General features: G+C 40.0%; 1 protein-coding gene across 6 annotated transcripts in view; it reads right to left on the bottom strand.

The window, feature by feature from the left end:
• KIF16B (kinesin family member 16B) overlaps positions 1 to 21,180 on the bottom strand; it is a 261,851-nt gene that overhangs the window by 177,947 nt on the left and 62,724 nt on the right. For all 6 annotated transcript variants that reach the window (XM_090051109.1, XM_090051128.1, XM_090051118.1 and 3 more), the window contains 3 exons: positions 19,402 to 19,577; positions 16,557 to 16,622; positions 11,702 to 11,761 (listed from right to left, as the gene is read on the bottom strand). In XM_090051109.1, coding sequence (XP_089907235.1) covers positions 11,702 to 11,761; positions 16,557 to 16,622; positions 19,402 to 19,577 — 302 coding nt within the window. The remainder of the gene's footprint in view (positions 1 to 11,701; positions 11,762 to 16,556; positions 16,623 to 19,401; positions 19,578 to 21,180) is intronic.

Here is a 21,180-nt window from a genome sequence, read left to right as displayed (position 1 = left end):
GGCTGGAACCCAAGCCACAGCAGCTGTCTTCCCCCCTCCCTCCACCCAAGCCAGCCTTCTCTCTGCCTCATCCCAAGGTGATGGGCTCCCCCCCATGTTAAATGGGGAGAGACAAGCAGAAATCTCATCTTAGAATCAAGAAAATATGAAAATCACGGTGACTTAAGAGTGGGTTTAATTATTTCTAAGGTGCATCTCATCTACTGTGACAAAGAATTATTCATATTAAAAAAAACCTGTTGCGTCTTGATATTTTTGGGGAAAAGAGGGAGATAATGCATTTCTCCCACTTAATCCTCAAAAACAGAAGTGAAAAAATATGGATTTTTGGACTAACATGTAAACAAAAGGCACAAAAGGAGAAATGGGATGTAGAGACCAGGTGCTCCACATCTCGTTTGCGCAGCATGTGATCAAGTGCTAAGGCAGAATTAGTATTGATAAAAATAATGCTATAATCACTAAATTCAACAGGGCAGACTCAGAAAATGGAGCATGTAATTAAACTACTGAGTAGGATAATTACATGAGAAATCAAGGTACAGGGCTCAGGTCTTTTAAAGACTATCTGTAAGTAAACCACTGTACCTCAATGTAAGTCATCTAAATTCTCCCACACTGCATAATCAGAATCCAAGAGAGGGATATGAAATAAAAGGTTATTAAAACATTTTATGAATGTTCAGAAAGGTGCATCTGATGTAGATATAGATATGCCAAAAGATTCAAGAATGACATGGAACACAAAAGGAAAAACTGAGCATGTAGCTGACTTGCAACACAAAGAATCAAGTTTTTTTTTTTTTAATTTGAATCACTACTGGAAAAGTGAAAAAGGAAAAAAAAAATCCCAGAATATATTCCTCAATATGTATTTAAAGAAGTTTAAGATAAGATTAAGTTGTTAGGTTACTAAAGGTTAGTGGAAGAAACTTGAAATGAAGACAATAGTAAAATGCCTGAAATGGAAAAGATCTCTAAAAGAATGACAACATATTTTGTCAAATGCAGAAACTACATCAAAAGTAGTATTGTACTAATTAAAGGTGAGAGACGGATACAAATTCCGAGACATTGCGGCGAGGATCCCGCAGCTCCTCCGGCCCACAGACCACTACCCCATGCTCCTTATTCATGTGGGCACCAATGACACAGCTCAGTGCAAAGAAATATGATGTCATTGGGATAACGGAGACCTGGTGGGACTCCACCCATGACTGGACCATGGGGATAGAGGGCTATACCCTATACAGGAGGGATTGTATTGACAAAAGGGGCGGGGGTGTAGCTCTCTATGTGAAGGAAAGCTACATGTCCCTGCAAGCTGATGTTGGCGACCGGCATGGACAGCTAGAGACCCTCTGGGTAAAAATTTGTGGGGAATTCGGCACAGGGGACACAACGGTGGGAGTCTATTACAGACCTCCCATTCAAAGTCCTGAGCTTGACCAGGAGTTCGCCCGGGAACTGACTGAGGCCGCTTGCTCCAGGACCTTGGTTGTCATGGGTGACTTCAATTCCCCGGACATCTCGTGGGAAGATCACTCAGCTAAATCTGAGCGGGCGCAAAGTTTTCTCTCGTGCGTGGATGACCTCTACCTGACTCAAGAAGTCTATGGACCAACGAGAGGCAAAGCGCTGCTTGACCTGGTACTGGCTACGGGGGATGACCTAATCGGCGACCTAGTGATTGATGGGAAGTTGGGTGATAGCGACCACGAGCTGATGACCTTCACCATCCGCCGTAAAGCTGGCAAGTCAGTCAGCAACACAGAAGTCCTTGACTTCAGAAAAGCCGACTTTGACAATCTCAAGAGGCTAGTCGGTCAGGCCCTCAGGGACCATGACCCCAGGGAGATGGGAGTTCAAGAAGAGTGGTTGCTTCTCAAGGAAGCGATCCTCAGTGCACAAGCTAAATCTATTCCAACACGGAGGAAAGGCAGCAAGAAGGCACAGCAGCCCCCCTGGCTCTCTAGAGACCTAGCGGACCTACTGTGGCTAAAAAGGAAAGCCTACAAAGGATGGAGGACGGGATTCACCTCCAAGGAGGATTACTCCACGCTGGTCCAGTCCTGCAGGGACCAAACCAGGAAAGCCAAGGCTGCAACTGAACTCCAACTAGCTTCAGGCATCAAGGACAACAAAAAGTTCTTTTTCAGGTATGTGGGGAGCCAGAGGAAAAGCAAGGGCAATGTTGGACCCCTGCTAAACCAGATGGGGCAACTGACAACTGACGCCCAGGAAAAAGCCAACCTATTAAATAGGTACTTTGCGTCAGTCTTTCATCAGTCACACGGGATGCCCATGCCTGCTATGGGACAGGGAAATCTGGGTGAGGGGAATCCCCTACCCTCCATCAATGCTGACCTCGTGAAGGAACACCTTGACAACCTGCACCCCAGGGTACTCAAGGAGCTGGCGAGCGTCATAGCCCAGCCCCTGGCACGGATCTTTGAAAACTCCTGGCACTCTGGTGTAGTGCCCGAAGACTGGAAGAAGGCCAATGTGGTGCCGATCTTCAAGAAAGGGAGGAGAGTGGATCCGGCTAACTACAGGCCCATTAGCCTGACTTCTATCCTGGGGAAGATCTTAGAAAAGTTTATTAAGGAGGCCATCCTTGAGGGACTGGCCCAGGCTAACATTCTAAGGGACAGCCAGCACGGGTTTGTTGCGGGTAGGTCTTGTTTGACCAATCTCATTTCCTTCTATGACCAGGTGACCTATCACCTGGACAAGGGAGAAGAGATTGATGTCATATATCTTGACTTCAAAAAAGCTTTTGATCTGGTATCCCATGATCACCTCTTGGCCAAACTGCCCAGTTGTGGCCTTGGCTCCACCACGATCCGCTGGCTGGGAAATTGGCTTCGTGGTCGGACCCAGAGGGTTGTGATTGATGGCAGTCACTCATCATGGTGCCCTGTGACCAGTGGGGTCCCTCAAGGCTCTGTCCTGGGACCCATACTGTTCAACATCTTCATTAACGATGTGGACATTGGAGTCAGGAGTGGACTGGCCAAGTTCGCCGATGACACCAAACTTTGGGGCAAAGCATCCACGCCAGAAGACATGCGGGTGATCCAGGCTGACCTGGACAAGCTCAGCAAATGGGCAGACGAGAACCTGATGGTGTTTAACACCGAAAAATGCAAGGTTCTCCACCTTGGGAGGAACAACCTGCAGCACCCTTATAGGCTCGGCAGTGCTACGTTGGTTAGCACTACAGAAGAAAAAGACTTGGGGGTCATCATTGACCACAAGATGAACATGAGCCTGCAATGCGATGCTGCAGCTAGTAAAGCGACCAAAATGCTGGCGTGCATCCATAGATGCTTCTCGAGCAAATCCCGGGACGTCATTCTCCCCTTGTACTCGGCCTTGGTGAGGCCGCAGCTGGAGTACTGCGTCCAGTTTTGGGCTCCACAATTCAAAAAGGATGTGGAGAAGCTTGAGAGAGTCCAGAGGAGAGCCACGCGCATGATCAGAGGTCAGGAAAACAGATCTTACGATGACAGGCTGAGAGCCATGGGACTCTTTAGCCTGGAAAAGCGCAGGCTCAGGGGTGATCTGATGGTCACCTATAAGTTTAATCAGGGGTGACCACCAGGATCTGGGGGAACGTGTGTTCACCAGAGCGCCCCAAGGGATGATGAGGTCGAACGGTCACAAACTCCTGCAAGACCGTTTCAGGCTGGACATAAGGAAGAATTTCTTTACTGTCCGAGCCCCCAAGGTCTGGAACAGTCTGCCAGCGGAGGTGGTTCAAGCACCTACATTGAACACCTTCAAGAGTAAATTGGATGCTTATCTTGCTGGGATTCTATGACCCCAGCTGACTTCCTGCCCTTTGGGCAGGGGGCTGGACTTGATCTCCCGAGGTCCCTTCCAGCCCTAATGTCTATGAAATCTATGAAATCTATGAAATTCATACTTGGGTGGCTATACTAATAATCTGAGTATTTCAGAATGAGAATGGGGCAGAGCCAAAATAAATCACAGAACTACAATTCTAACTTTGGAGTTAACAAAATCCTAAAGTTAATTACGGATGAAATCATAAAATGCTTGAGCATTACAGTGAAGGCAACATTGTTTTATAATATGGATATCTTCTTTTGACATTTCTGTTGACATTTGTGAAGATACCTTAAAACAATAGGGTTAAATTAATTTCAGAGTAACATTTAATAGAATATTGAACACACAAAAGGTTTCCTTAAATAAATAGTAACAAGGGCAGAGTCTAACATCTAGACTATGTAAATCAGACTGTTATGCTAAGTAACTGCAAGCTGGTCATGTTCAAGTAGGATAGCGAGTGAAAAAGCAACAATGATCTAAATCAAAAAAATGCTCCTTAGGTTATACATATGAATAATACTAAGAAGTCAACATGCTTCAAGGGTAGCAGATGCTCTTTAAGGGACAGAAATAATCTCAAAATCAATTTATGGACTGTCCTCTTAATCTTAACTTTATGGAAAATGGTAGGGAGTTTGACGCGATAAGTCAGAAGCTAAAACAGTGGCTATACCGAGTTTTTTGTTTGATTTCTTTTAAATTAATGCTGTTTTGTTGAGGAAATTGTGAATTTATGCATCTTACTGAACAGACCCTGTATAAGAGAAGGGTGTGGGATTGGGAGATGGAAGCAGAAGCAGAGGCAGAGCTGGAAACAGAGGCCTCTTGCTATCTACCTGCAGAGGCAATTCTTCAGAATCGAGAGAAGGGAACACACTCCATACCTACTATTTTTCAGGATTCAGCATCTATTGACAGAAGGTACAGGAGGATCCCTTGTACCTGGGCAGATGATAAAGTACCAAATTCAACAAGATCAGAACCAAATCCAGAAAGATCAAGAAAGAATGTGCACACCACTGATATATATATGAATCAAATGGTCAAAGCAACAAATGAAATAAATATCAACATTTCACAGAGCTCCATACAGGGTAGAGACTGAGCACTACAAAACCTATTTAAAGTTGAACGCACACATAACCACAGAAACTTGTACACACAATATTCTATCCATTACAACTGCTATCCGTTGAGCTGAAAACCATTTTCCATTAAAGTTTGATCTTTACAAGCTAAAAACTTAATGAGGCAATCACCATTTGGAATAAAGCTTTCCATGCCCAGATACTGAATCATTTTGGAAGGTCTGAATGTAATCTCTTAAATTATTTTAGAATTAAATATTAATAAAATTTACCCACTGTATTGTGAACACAATTAAAAAACACCCAAACTGTAACATTTTTAACTCATTGTGTAAATTGGTCCTTAAGGTGTTATAATCTATTTGCTAAAGCTGAAAAATGTGATTCGTTATTAAATTTCACCTTTGAAAATGCATGCTTGAGTATAACAAAAGTAGGAAATTCTTAAGTGCTGTTACCTGAATTTGCATGTGGTGGACACATGCGAGAAGGTAGTGAACAACTTGGCTGCTTAACAGTTTTGGAACAAAAGGGAGATGGGTCTTAGAAGTGCAAAGAAAACTTAGTTCTACAAACTTCCTAGGACAGTAGAGCTAAATAGAGCAAAAGAGTCACTTATCTTGGTTTGCAAGCAACACTTCTGTTGATGCAACCCAGCATACTGTTGGGGTTTTGGGGGGTTTTTTTGCAACAAGAGCACACTGTTGGCTCATATTCAGTTCATTGTCCACTGTAACCTCCAGGTCCTTATCTGCAGTACTGCAGCCCAGCCAGTCATTCCCCAGCCTGTATTTGCACATATAGTTATACTGTCCTAAGTGCAGGACTTTGCACAGGTCCTTGTTGAATCTCATCTGAATGACTGCAGACCATTTTTTCAGTTTACCCAGGTCATTCTGAATCCTAGTCCTGCCCTCTGGAGTATCTCCAACTCCGCCCAACTTGGTCTTGTCTACAGATTTGCTAATCATGAGCTCAATCCCAGTGTCTGAATCATTGACTACATTAAACAATACGAGACATAGGACAGAGCCATGGGGAACCCCACTTGATACCTCCTCCCAAACAGATATTGATCCATAAATGACTACTCGTTGTATGTAATGATCCAACCAGTTATGTATCCACCTTACGGTACTTTCATCTAGTCTGTATTTCCTGAGATTGTTAATAAGAATGTCATGGAAACAACAGCTTCATGTTGCTGACTTAGGTTGAGTTTGTAATGCTTTATAACTGTGGGTCCTTCTCAGATATGCTGCTGTGTAGACAGTCATCCCATATATGGAGGTAGACTCTTACAAAACACTCTCAACTTTTTTTGCTACCCCTCCTAGAGTTAATAAGAATGTCAAGCTGTCAGAAGCCTTGCCAAATCAAGGTAGATAACATCCACTGCTCTCGCCACAACCACAGAGCCTGTCACCTTATCATAAAAGGAAATTAGGTTGGTCATACATGACTTGGCTCTTGGGAAATCCACAGGGGCTGTTCCCAATCACCACGTTTACAACAGATTCTCTGAGGACCTGCTCCATGATCTTTCCAGGTACTGAGGTCAAGCTGACTGGTCTGTAATTCCATGGATCCTCCCCTTTCTTAAAGATGGGTACTATATTTGTCCTTTTGCAGTAATCTGGGACCTCACGCCACCTCCATGAGTTCTCAAAGGGGATAGTCAAATGCTCTGAAATTACCTCAGCCAACTCCTTCAGTACCCTAGGGTCCATACAATCTGGCCCTGTAGACTAGAAAGTATTGTATCTAGTATCTCTAAGTAATCTCTAACCTCTTCTTTTGTTACTCTAGATGATTTGTCTCCTTCCCTATCTTTGCTGCCAACTGCACTTGTCATCTGGTAGCTGCCCCTATTTGAGAAGATTGAAGAAAGAAAAAAAAAAGGCATTAAATGCACTCTCTGCATTATCCCTAAATAGATGGCCTTTCACACTCCATAAGGGACCTGTGGTTTCTCTGGTCTTCCTCTTATTCTTGACACACCTGTAGAATCCTTTTTTATTGCCTTTTATGACCTTGCCAGCTGCACCTCAAATTGAGCCTCGGCCTTCATAATTTTCTTTCTGCAAGCCCACGTAATACTTTTATATTCTTCCCTAGTACTATGATGGAATTTCCACTTTGTAGATGCTCCCTTTCTGAGTTTCAAATCATTGAAGAGCTTGTTTGCCTCATTTTGCATGACTGACCTCCTGCTGTACTTCCTATTCTTTCTCTCCATCAGGATAGGTTGCTCCTGTGCCCCCAAAGGGCCTCCTTAAAGTACACTAGGGCTTCTGGATTCCGTCCCCAACCCCCACAGACTTGCCTTCTAGGGGATCCTACTGACCAGGTACCAATGGAAGGATTAGGCAAAAGTGCCTCCTAACCAGGAATAGGCAGCAGCAGAAGAACATTTAAGTAGGAATGGACAATTATTTCCATTTCTTTATGGGAGTTGAAGGAAAGATGAAAAGAGTGAGAGAAATGGGAAACATTGCAAGTGGGACGGTATAGATTCATAGACATTAGGGCTGGAAGGGACTTCGGAAGATCATCGAGTCCAGCCCCCTGCCCCAGGGGCAGGAAGGCAGCAGGGGTCATAGGATCCCAGCAAGATAAACATCCAAATGTCTCTTGAAGGTGTTCAAAGTAGGTGGTTGAACCACCTCTGGCAGCAGTCTATTCCAAACCTTAGGGGCTCAAACAGTAAAGAAGTTCTTCCTTATGTCCAGCCTGAAACGGTCTTGCAGGAGTTTGTGACCATTCTACCTTGTCGTCCCTTGGGGCGCTCTGGTGAACAGACGTTTCCCCAGATTCTGGTGAACAACCCTGATAAACTTATAGGTGGCCACCAGATCACCCCTAAGCCTGTGCTTTTCTAGGCTGAAGAGTCCCATAGCTCTCAGCCTCTCATCATAAGGTCTGTTTTCCTGACCTCTGATCACACACTTGGCTCTCCTCTTCACCCTCTCAAGCTTCTCCATATCCTTTTTGAATTGTGGAGCCCAACACTGGATGCAGTACTCCAGCTGTGGCCTCACCAAGGCCGAGTACAAGGGGAGAATGACGTCCTGGGATTTGCTTGAGAAGCATCTATGGATGCAAGCCACTGTTTTGCTTGCTTTACTAGCCGCAGCATCACACTGAAGGCTCATGTTGATCCTGTGGTCAATCATGACTCCCAAGTCCCTTTCGTCTGCAGTGCTAGCCAGCGAAGCTCTGCTGAGCCTATAAGCATGCTGCGAATTTTTCTTCCCAAGATGGAGGAACCTTGCATTTTTTGGTGTTAAACACCATCAGGTTCTCATCCACCCACTTCCTGAGCCTGTCATGTTCAGCCTGGACCCTCCTGTCCTTGGGCGTGGATGCTTTACCCCAAAGTTTAGTGTCATCGGCAAACTCGGCCAGTCCACTCCTGATGCCAATGTCCACATCATTAATGAAGATGTTGAATAATATAGGCCCAAGGACAAAGCCTTGAGGGACCCCACTGGTCACAGCACACCACGACAATTGACTTCTGTCAACCACCACCCTCTGGTTCTGACCATAGAGCCAATTTCCCAGCCAGCAGATCGTAGTGAAGCCGAGGCCACAGTTGGCCAGTTTTGTTAAAAGGTCATCATAGGATACCAGATCGAAGGCTTTTTTAAAGTCAAGATATATGACATCAATCTCTTCCCTTTTGTCCAGGTGATAGGTCACCTGGTCGTAAAAGGAAATAAGAGTGGTTAAGCAAAACCTACCCACAACAAACCCTGGTATAGTTTCATGATCACTGGAAACTACTGCATAGGTTCTTTTCTCCCCTGCTGTCCATAGAGGCAGCACTCCCCAAACTCCTATTTTCCATCCCAGGATATCCTTGCTGGCTACTGGGGAAGAACTGAGGGCACCCAATTCCCTGAGGGCTCTAGTGACAAGAAAAATTTTCCCAATTCCCCCACTGTTGCCAACCATAGTCAGGCTCCCAAAGAGCACGAAACTTAATAAACAAAACTCATGAGTTCGTAACATTTTGCATTCCATTTGCAAAATGTACTCTCACCTGTGATAGTACTAATGCAGCCCCTAACATCTGTAACCAAGTTAAAGCTGTAGGAGAAATGAAAACCTGGCCAGTTATCCAAAGCCAAGTCAAATAGTCCAGAAACTATGTAAAGGTAACAAGCTAATAAACTTCCATGCACTATCCACAACAGAATCCCTTATCATATGAGCCTCCTTTACTCAGCAATGGAAAAGAGGTAGGTCTAGAAGGCTGAAGATTATGAAATTTGGACTTCTACAGACATAGAAAGAAACAAGCTTCCAAATCTGTACTGGAGAATGCTCTTGTCAGTCACGTCTATAACACTGATAAGCCTTGAGCTCAGGCATCAATCTTGCCTGCAATTACAGCATGATGTGCAAAACAAAAGCCCATCTCTTAGACAAAAAATGTTCCAGGACATTTAGGACTCTATAGGTCATCAAAAACAGTATTTGAAAAAAAGAAAAATCAATCCAGAAACGAAAAAGTAGTTCAGACGCTTCATGACAAGAAACATCTCTTAGCACACAGACCACTGAATTCCATGCCAGCTGCTGTTTCCAAACTACATTTGGATCCAAGATATAGATTTCAGACTACTCCTTCAGATGAACTTCTTATGAAACATCCCCTTCTCACCCAAATCCTAGCAAGGTAACTTAAGACCACCATAAAGACAAGACAGGAAAAAGAAATATGCACCAAGCAGTGTAAAACACAGCAGATAAGAGAGCACGCCTCTTACTGATTTCCATTTTTCCAGGATAAGGTGAGAGTTTTACTGATCGCTTACGGCTGGACACTAAAATATAAAATGACTAAATGTATGCAAGTGTAGAATACAAAGACAGCCAGGAATTAATCTAATAAAGGTTTAGAACCACTAGAATGAACAGAAATCTGGCTCTGCATTTTGTAGTCTTGTGTATTCAGCTGTGTAGCAAGCACAGTTTTCCATAGTTTAGGCAAGTTGTTCAATTAATGACTTTTTATAATTCTGTATTTTCTGCCAAGATAACTGAAGACTCAGTGCAATTCCTACATAACCGTATAAAATTACAGACATTCCATATGCTACGCCATACCAATTTCATATAGTCAACTATCACACTCTTCTATGTGACAATGAAAAAAAAGGTAAGTTAAAAGCAAGAGGATAATGAAAGAATCCCAGTTTAACTAATGCATAGAACACCATGTGAAAAGCTAATAATGGAAAATTGAACCAAAAGTCTCTGAGGAATATGCAAATATTAATTCCCAGCTCAATCTCTGGACAGACATTAAACAAAATCACTCCATTCTGTCATGCCATCTGCCAGGCAGATTCCAATTCTGCACTGCACTCCAAACTACTTATTATTTATTTTGAAGCACAGAACTATCAGAGTTATTTGGAAATCAACTAATTCACTTCTGAGCCTCTTATTTCTTATGATGTAAAATTAAAAGTATTAAAAAGTGATGCAAATTAAATGAGGAGATGGAGTTCTGGTATCAGTTCCTTGCTTGAGTTACACTCAGAACTTTCCAGCAACCTCACATTCAGCATGTGCAGTAATACAATATAAACAACTTATAATAAACTTTGTTTATAACAAACCACTGTTTCTACCAATTCTAACAGCAGAAAGTGACTTCAATATGATGCAGCAAACTGTCTAACCCTATTAGAAAAAGCACCCTCTTTTAGTGAACTATTCTCCCAGTTCCATAGGTTTTTATTATTATGAGGTTATACTGTGTATCCAGAAATAAAATGAAATTTAATGTCACACAACAATATTTTACAAGAAACATTATGTTAGATTCTCTAAGAGATAAAGATGGGTATAGATTCTTAAGCTTACATCTGAAAATACAGGAAGGGTAGTTTGTTAAAGTATCCAACCAGACCATCACTATCACCAATAGAAACATCCAACAAAGAAGAATGAGACAAAAGTTTACATTAAGGCTTCTTCGCTCTGCTTATAAACAACAGTTACGATGATATTCACAGAGGCCAAGAGAAACAAGGTGATGCATTAAAAATCTTCTGTCAAGCTTACAAAACTTTCTTTGAATTTAAGTGAATAGAATGGATGTGACTCTTCAGTTATGTTATCAAATGCAAAATAATTTCAAAACACTTGCAACACCATCCCTCTAAGCAGCAAGACTTTCATATAAATCTTGACCGTTAATCTTTATGTAGTCTGTCATGGAGTAGAAACAAAATGAAAAAAATTTAAAAATTAAGCTTGGAAAGTCAGATAATGGTAGACTATATTGCAACGCTATGTTGTAATGACTGCTACTGAATACTTCCAGATTCATACATAAAAAAATCCAGAGACAAATCCAAAAGCCTGTCACAGCATCTACTAACATAACACAAAGTAAAATGTGCCAGCTGCTGTCATGGAACAAGTCAGCAAAAAGGGAGATGAAGCTTTTTCTTTGGATTTATTTTCATAGTCAACACAGTAAAAGATTCAGCATTTGAAATAGTCAAGTAGACTCATCCCTTTTGCAAGGTCCAAAATGGAAATGATCCAGCATAATCAGAAAAGTGTTTGTTTCATTTTGTTGTTTTTTTTAATTGAAAAATCTAAATCCTAAATAACTGCATCAGATTTAGGACCAGTAAGTTTTGTTTAGTAAGAAATAATAGCATTAAAAGAAAATTCCATATCTGCAAGAGTAGTTAAATATTATCAGATTAGAAAATCCTTACTTTTAGGATGTTCTGAGTTTCATTCCACTTGTTTGTCCACTCTTTGGTAAGCTCCTGTACCTATAAAAATAAAATTAAAAAAATAATTTTCTATATTAAAATAAAGCTTTTCTTTGAAATACTAGAAACTTTCAAAGTTTTACATAAAAAAACAACTAAGGGCATCAGTGAATATTTTTCCAACTTGTTGCAAGATTCTCTAGTAAAGCAAATTATCAAATTGAGAGGAGGCCTTCATATGTAGAAGTATTTTCCCTGTTGTAACTTACTCTAGCTCAGATTATACTGGGCTAATAGTCCAGCTCAAAATATTTCACAGTGGTCACACAACTTCTACAAAACAAAATAAGATCTATGTTACTCTCATACTTGTTTTTAGCTGTTTATTTCTACAATATACAGAATGATGAAAAACAGTACCAGTGGTCTCTCATACTTCTGTTTTGTATTTTTTTAGTGTGGAAAAGATATTTGGATTATGAAAACTCTGATTTTCAGTGTTATATAAAAACAGGGAACTAAGGACATAGCCATTTAAAACAATGGCAGGTGTTTTCAGAACAAATGAAAGAATGTCATACGGTGCTTAAATCAACCCTATGAATTCTTGCAGTTACAGAGCAAGTCAAACACTGCAGCTAGATTTAGAAATGAGCAGAGAATTACGATCAACTGTAATCATCATAATGCATATTCATATACAGGGTATAATTCATTTTAAAAAGGTTCCTTAAAGGTCATACATGTGTACAAACACTTTCATAATATTGTATATATATCTTGTACAATAGGGTATGGGATTTATATTCATTTAATATATAAGTACTATACAAAATAAAGAATATGCACATATCAGCTTTTTAGATGCGTGACTCAACACATGGGAAGTTTACTCTGCATCTCTATAAGAATATGCCTGTTCTACATTTTACTATTTTCTTTACCTCATAAATTTAATTCATAACCAATACTCCAAGTGAAGGCTATATTTAATATTTTTATTTAGATAGCCCTCATCCCAGGCTCCAAAAATTGCTGCCATAATATATACAAGGTTGTAGATATTATAAGTTGTTCACAAACCTGGAGCACAGCCGTTATTCCCAAACAACAGGAATATCTGTAATATACTTCCCCCCGTTTTTTCTGGAGTTCAACATATTGCTGGAATTCAAGGGTTTATATACATCTTTTCCCACTTGAACCTACCTTAGCGATGAGATGCTTAAACACAAGACAAAACTTGTCAGGCATAGAAGTGTATATTGTAACTTGTGTATATTGTTATGAAATAGTAATGGTTACTCATTTCTGCCAAATGGACCTTCTCTTGACATAAAACTCCTGCAAGTTCACTGCTAGGGTCTTTGAAGCTAACTACCAATTAAACTGCACTGTATGGAAGTTATACAAATATGGCCAACTGCCCTTGTCAAGGGAATAAACTGAAATCACCTGATGCATTTTCACTTGTAACTCAGGATTTAAGAGACAAATGTATTATCTTTTCCACTCTATGTGCCTTGTGGGTCTTCAATACTGACAATCAGACTAAAACTCTTGTCAACAATTTTCTTTTTTCTAATTTTTTAAAAAAAACTATCAACAAGTGATTATCTTGTTACCTCTATATTCAAATGCTTTTGGAGAATTTTTAATGCATTGAAGTTATTTAAAATTGGTACTATAAAACAGCAGTCAACTCATTAAATCAAAGAAACCTACCATACATTTGTCAGTTAATTTAAATATGGTAATAAAGTTTTTAGATCTGTAGAAACAAATCCATTATTATAACCATTCAATTATAAAAAAGCTGTAACCATTGTAATATCTGCTAAGAATTTTCAGTAATCCAGTAATTATGCTTGTAGCAATTATCTTAAATAGTAATCACATAACGTGCTAATGAGGTTGACAAAGGATAATAAAATATGCTCCATATACTTGCCACGCAGAGAGGACAACATTTTTGAGCAGGACAAGCAATGATTACTGCCAGAGCATGAATAATATATTATAATTAGCTAACATTCAGCAGTTTCTACTATTCAACTAAATATTCACAAAAAATATAAATACTCCAAGAATATGCACACATGCATGCATGCACACACAGGGCCAACAGCAAACTGGTTTGTATTAACATGAGTGTCACTTGGGGCCTGAGAAGCAAGATTTACAAAGAAAGGCTGAAAGAACTAGTGTTATTTGGAGAAAAGAAGACTGAGGTGGGATTTGGTAACAATGTTCAAATACCTGAAGGGCAATTATAGAAAGGATGGAGATGGGTTCTTCTGGGGCTGTATGGAACAGAACTAGGAGGAACTGCCTCAAACTTCAGAAGAAGAAATCAGGCCAGAAATTAGAAGGAACTTTCTGACCGTAAGGGTGGTCAAGCACTGGAAGAGGCTATATGGAGATATTGTAAAATCTCCATCCTTCAACATTTTAAAGAGCAGGTTAGAAAGACATTTGTCTGGGATAGTTTTGTCAGAGATGATCCTGCCTTGAGCAGAGGGCTGAACTAGATGACCCTGTGAGGTCCCTTCTAGCCCAAATTTCTTATGAGCCTGTGTAGGCATATATCCATGTGTGTATGTGTTCTTCTTTCCAATATAGTTTCATAGTTGGTAGGGTCAGAGGGGACCTGAGCAGATCATCAAGTCCGACCCCCTGCCATGGGCAGGAAAGAATGCTAGGTCAAACAACCCCGGCCAGATGTCTATCTAGCCTCCTTTTGAAGACCATGAGGGTAAGAGCAAGCACCACTTCCCTTGGAAGTTGGTTCCAGATCCTAGTCACCCTCACTGTGAAGTAGTGCCTCCTGATATCTAGTCTGAACCTACTCTCCATCAACTTATAGCCGTTATTCCTTGTTACTCCCAGTAGTGTTCGGGGGAACAGGGACTTTCCCATTGACTGCTGGTCTCCTTTGGCCAATTTATAGATGGCCACCAGATCCCCTCTCAGCCTTCTCTTGTGGAGGCTGAACAGGTTCAGGTCCCTTAGCCTCTCCTCGTAGGGCCTGCCCTGCTACCTCCGATCATGTGAGTGGCCCTCCGCTGGACCCTCACCATGTTGTGCACATCCCTCCTGAAGTGCAGCGCCCAGAACTGGATGCAGTACTCCAACTGCGGCCTGGCCGATGTCACATACAGGGGGAGGATCACCTCCTTGGACCAGCTCGTGATGCATGCGGTTAGCCTTCCTGACTGCATCCCAACATTGGCGGCCCATGTTCACCTTGGAGTCTATAATGACTCCAAGATCCTTTTCTGCCTCTGCACTGATGAGAAGGGAGTTCCCCAGCCTGTAGGTATGCTGCTGGTTCTTTCTCCCTAGGTGCAGTACCCTATACTTGTCAGTATTGAATCCCATCTTAATCTTATCCACCCACCCCTGTAACCTGTCCAGATCCAATTGTAGCCTGTCCCTCTCCTCCAGCATGCCCACTTCTCTCTACATCTTAGTGTCATCTGCGAATTTGAACAAGGTGCTTTTCACCCCCTCGTCCAAGTTGCTGATGAAGATGTTGAACACTGCAGGCCCAAGGACCGAGCCCTGGGGAACCCCACTGCCCACATCCCTCCAGGTCAAAAATGACCTGTCCACCACCACTATCTGGGTGTGGCCCTCCAGCCAATTGACGACCCGTCTGACTGTGTAGGCATTGACACCAGTCTCCTAATTTTTTAATGAGAATGAGGTGAGAACCAGTGTCTAAGGCCTTCCTGAAGTCCAGAAAGACTACGTCCACCACAATACCTGCATCCAAGGATTTTGTGACTTGGTCATAGAAGGCCACCAGGTTGGTCTGACAGGACCTGCCTCTAATGAACCCATGTTGGTTGCCCCTAAGCATATACTCCCCTGCCTGCCCCTCGCAGATGTGCACCTGGATGATTTTCTCAAACAGCTTCCCCAGGATCAAGGTAAGACTAACAGGCCTATAATTTTCTGGGTCCTCCTTCCTCCCTTTTTTGAAAATAGGGACAGTGGTCCTTTTCCAGCCCTCTGGCACCTCGCCAGAGCACCAGAAGTGCTCGTAAAGCTGTGCCAGGGGTCCCACAATGACCTCTGCTAATCCTCTCAGTACTCTGGGGTGGAGATCTTCAGGACCTGCTGACTTGAACATGCCCAGTCCCACCAGAAGTTCCCTGACTAGGTCCTCTTTGACCTTGGGCCTGGCTGCACCTCCCCTGGGACCATTGGAGATTCTGGTGGGGGGGTGACCTGGTCCCTGCTTAGAAAAATGGAGGCAAAGAAATTGTTAAATATATTTTCAAATGTGATTCCACTCTACAAACCAAATACTGTTAGGAGGAAAATCACTACAAAAAAGTTCAAACAGCTAACACTCAAGCTTTGCCATAAGTTCTGAACAGAGTACAGAAAGCAGGTATTTGATACTACCTCTACTGTAAAATATGTTCCAGATAAAAACTTTGCTACTAATAGGCGTTATTGCATACTCCACTGCTTTGCACTGCTACATTAATTATACCAAGTCTATTATTTTATCCATGTAATTATGAAATTTACCTTGCTTTGTTAAAAGATCTTAAAAACCACTGATTCCAAGATGAGGTTTCCCCCTCTCCATTTAACAGAGGGAAAGAAGCCCCTGATTTAGGATTTGAGCACGAGGTGGTACAGAAGAAAGGCAGTTTTACTTCTTTACAAGAGAATAAATATCAATTTCAAGGATTTTCAGGCTAGATGAATTCAAGAAAGTGAAGTTTAGTAAAAGATAACACCAAAATATATGCTGTGAAACTCCTGATCAGTTGTTGCCACTCCAGTATCCAGACTGCATTTTGTTTCTAAAATAAAAAATACAATTATAACTTACTCTTGCTTCATTCTGTTGAAGCTTCTCCTCCATACTTAAAGCTGTAGGAGAATCCAAGAGTGCAATCTAAAATTGTAAAAAAATAGTTATTTGCAAAATATATAGCATAATATACTTAAATACTCAAAAGAAATTAAACACTATGTGGAGATATTTTAATTAACTAGCAAAGCAAGACCTGATATATAAATTCAAATATAAATTTAAAATAAAAATAATATCACACACACACATACACATACATCCATGACATACCTACATGTTTCAGAAAACAGACAGACTTTTACAAGCATTTGTCTCTTCAAAATATATCAAGTTAAATTTGATTAAACAATAAACCATACATAAAACATTTAAGAAATGCTCTTTGTTACATAAACCTCCAAATAGACCCTAGTGTTGGGTTTTGGGTAACTAATACTCTCAGTGAGCCATGGTAACATTTGCAATACAATATTCTGGGAATATAAAGACTATCCTTAGAAGAAATTATACAAGGATTTATATTCTATTGTGCGTATCTTACACCACCTGCTGTTTTACCAAGCATCACAAATTCAGTTAATTTAGGTTGGCTCTGCACTCTTTCTATCACAGCCATCTTTAACATCATGAACAAAGGCTCTCTGGAATTCTCCACAGCATAACCAGATTTATTTTGTGATGGTTCCAAGTTACAAAGTAGTAGCTATGTCAAAGTACTAGCTCTTCAAATGAGTCTAACATGTACACTTAAGAGCACATTAAGTCAAACAGTATTTAAGAAAGAAAAGACCTGACAACGTGAAGTGGTTTTTCTTGTTTACAGTAAAATAGCAATACAATACTCACTTTGGATATTTTGTGAGAAATACAAGATTTGAAAATTACCAGTCATCTCATCCTATTTCTCAACAAGTATTGACATAATAATATGAAACTTAACTATAGTACCAAGCTAGTATTACTGTTTGTCAAGTAATATGCTGCCGTGATTATCATTTCATAGCATGATTAAAGCTCAATTGTGCAAAAGAAAAAACAAGGATTTGAATGCAGTTTATTTCCTCCTGCCTAAATCATGTTCTTTTAAAAAAAAAAAAAAAAAAAAAAAATCAGTAATCTATAATGGCACAATGAGGGAGACTCAATTAACTGGATTCTACTATAGTTTTTCAGCTACATGCCTTAATTTCAAGCACCACCATCAGCTTATCAGACCATCTTGCAGTTGGAGACCTGCTTCATTTTACATATAATGATGTGATATACACCTGTGCATTTAATGAAACAAGCACTGCCCAACTGAGTAAGATTGTCAGGACATGCACACACGTGACCCTTATGGTGTTAACAATAATTTACAGTATTTTAAAGTCTTATCTCTTTAATAAGAGCTTTCATGAGCTTAACCAAAAAGGTTCCTTTCAATGAATCAAACTGCACTGAGAAGATTTAAGAAAGGATAATACTTATTTAATTAGTCATATTTATTACAGTTTGGTTTGATTATTCAAATGGCAGAGTTGTAAAACTGGAAGATACTCTGACAATTCCCCTGAGTTCATTCCAAGTACAGTCCAAATAATTAAACGTTTAATTCAGTCCCCAAACTAGAAAGTTAAGCAGAATTTCTTGTCCTAACAAAAAAGTAAAATATACTTCAAGCCACTGGCATTTTCTGACATTAGGTCAAGAATCTAACAAGCACTTTGACAAAAATATGGTATCATTTGAAAAGACTGGCATTATCAAAAACTATTGTTAGAAGGTCCTTTAAAAAAGAAGTATATAAAATACTTTAAATAAATAAATAACCAATGCCCGAAATGTCTTCTTATTCTTGCCAGTCTTACCATTTGCTATTAGGTACCCCAAGATCACCTTCCTACAATATAAGCCACTAACAGCCATTGGCTAATTTAAAAAAAAATGAGTTTACCTTTTAAATGTTCAGATTAGATTGAGCAAATGTGCAAAAATGCTTGACTTAACTTTAACAGACAACTGATCTCTTTTTCTCAGTTTTTAAACCCACTCATCATTACATAAGGTATCACAAGGCACGTATACACATGCGCTTTACTGCGCAGTAGATTAATCTATTGTACAGTAAAGCATCACAGTTTACACATGTGCGGTGTAGGCCAATATAGATTAATTAACCGAGCCACTGGATAGTCCCATCAGACACTAATACTATCCGACAACAGAGTATACTGCTGTGCTTAAATGCATGTGTAGATGGTGATGTCCAGATTAGTTTATTCTGGCTCAAACTGCACCAGATTTTATTCAGCTGCATTAATTGCATGTGTAGATGCACCCAAAGATGCTTTTAAATATTTGCTAAGCGTGCTTTTTGTTTTCTTGATACCATACAGCCAAATAAGTTGCTTTTACTTTTACAAAACTTAGCAAACACCCTAAAGTTCCTTATGATATAAAATACCTACAAGTCTCAAATCCAATTCAACCTGCATTTGCAAACTATGTCTTAAAATATTTTATTATACTTAGCATAATAGAACAGTATCAATACTTAACAAAGGCATCTTTTCCACCTCTCTAGCTAGCTATAAATATTTCTTGAATGTTAGTTGGTGGCTGCTGCATTAAAAATTTATCTGCAATATATTATAATGAAAGCTCTGATCCTATCTAGGCAAACTAACATTTTTTTTTAAACACATTAAAAAGATGGCATAGGAGCCAAATAGAAACCAGTTCTAAAAAGAAAGACAACTCACTCCTTCAGATACAGTTTGTTTATTAATATTAACTTAACAAAAAATAATTCTGTTTATGATCTAGAAAGATGTTATTACTTGGAAACAATTATACTTAAATAGCAAGTTAAACTAACCTGATTCCCTTGAGCAAGCAAGGTTTTCAATCGGGCTATTTCAGCTCGCAGTTCACGAATTAGTTTGACGTTAGGATCCTCATTAATAGTAGGTTTGTTGATGATGTTTTTGGCTCTATTTGCATATCGCAGTGTACTTAAGGTTTCTCCATAATTGACATCAGCAGGTGAAATAGCTGACAAAAATGAATTCAGAAATAATATGTACAGTACCATAAGTTGCATTTACTAAAGTCAATTTATATTTTAAAGGTCAGATAAACTTTATGTGCATGGGGACAAGCCATGGTAAATTTTAATACCATGGCTATAGTCCTAATTCTTCACTTTTTTCCACGATTACATCAACATAACTCTACTAAAGTTAACAATTACGCTGATGTATAATCAGAGCAGTCAGGCCTACTGAATATAGAAGCAGGAAGTCTTGTTATCAACCAAACAAACATTTTTACAACTCAGATGATAATCGATTTTATATTAAGTATAACATGTTCCTTAAAATGTACAAGTTTTCAAAGGTTTACAATAATGGGAAGAAACAGTACTTCTCCCCACACCCCCAAGTCTCAAATCCATCTTCAAATGTGAAATTTAAGCAAAAGCAACACAGTATGGTAGTCCTTAAGTTTGAAAATAAATTCTACTACTCCCTTGGCAGAAAGTAAACAAAAGGTATTTCTATACTGTTTTCTTGGGAGTATGAAAAACTACTAAAAAGTACACTTCACACATTTGCTCCCACACACTGCACACATTTACATGTGCCCCTACAGAGCCGTTGTTACTGCAAGGCACAGTAATAGCCCATACTGCATCATGCCGGCGGTACAGTTATTTTTAGCCACTACCTTGCCATAGAAATGCACTATAGCGAAGAAGTGCATTGCTACGACAACATAGCTGCGTCATCATGGTTTCTGCCTGCCAACCCTACATCGCTGTAGTGCATTACTACCACTATGTAGCATCTCATGTAGATGCACCCAGTGTGTGCCAAGCCCCAGATATCAGACCTGGTGGCTAGTTTTGCATGGCACTGTGCAACAGCACTCAAGATAAGGAGTCCAAGAGAAGTTCTGGGCTCTGCTAAACCAAATACACTGCTTAATTCTGGGGTTTGGTGCACCCTGAGCAGGAATAGGTAAGCAAAACACGTTTCTTGAACACACAGTGGATACAGTGTAGACATGCCAATAAAAGGAACAGAAAGAAATAGAAGAGAGAAGAAACACACCTACTTATAAAAATGGTCTTTGTACTGAGCTTGTGGGTCTGGAGACCACAATACCACAACCATGCTGGCTGCTTTCAAACACTTCAACAAGGGTCCTCAAATGCACTTTAAGGAGGTAATTTAATGAAGAACAAGATCTTGTAATTGCAAGTGTCAGTACATTCATTCTTTCACATCTTTCTAGTATGGCAGACATGCATTTTGGTTTGCAAAAGTAAATACCGTACAAATTGCAAAAATTTTAAAATGACCAAATTCTTAAACACATGAATATAGTAAAATGTGTGAAACATTTTGCATTAAACCATCTTTGGGTGGAATTCAACACCCAAGCATGTGAGAAGAGGACACAATCAGAAGAAATGAGATAATGATTTCACTAGAAGACTATTTATAAAATACCAAATAGAACAGCAGAATGAGACCATAAGTCCAAGAGATAAATAAGCAATCATTAATACGGAAACAATGTATGGCGGAGCCCACAATGGCAGGGTGCCTTGCAAAAAATCTTGTTCTGTTTCTAACCCCAAAACCTGCCA

Source organism: Crocodylus siamensis, chromosome 1 (assembly GCF_052110815.1).
Source record: "Crocodylus siamensis isolate JL-2025a chromosome 1, ASM5211081v1, whole genome shotgun sequence".
NCBI lineage: Eukaryota > Metazoa > Chordata > Crocodylia > Crocodylidae > Crocodylus > Crocodylus siamensis.
This window is presented reverse-complemented; position numbering and strand designations above follow the sequence as displayed.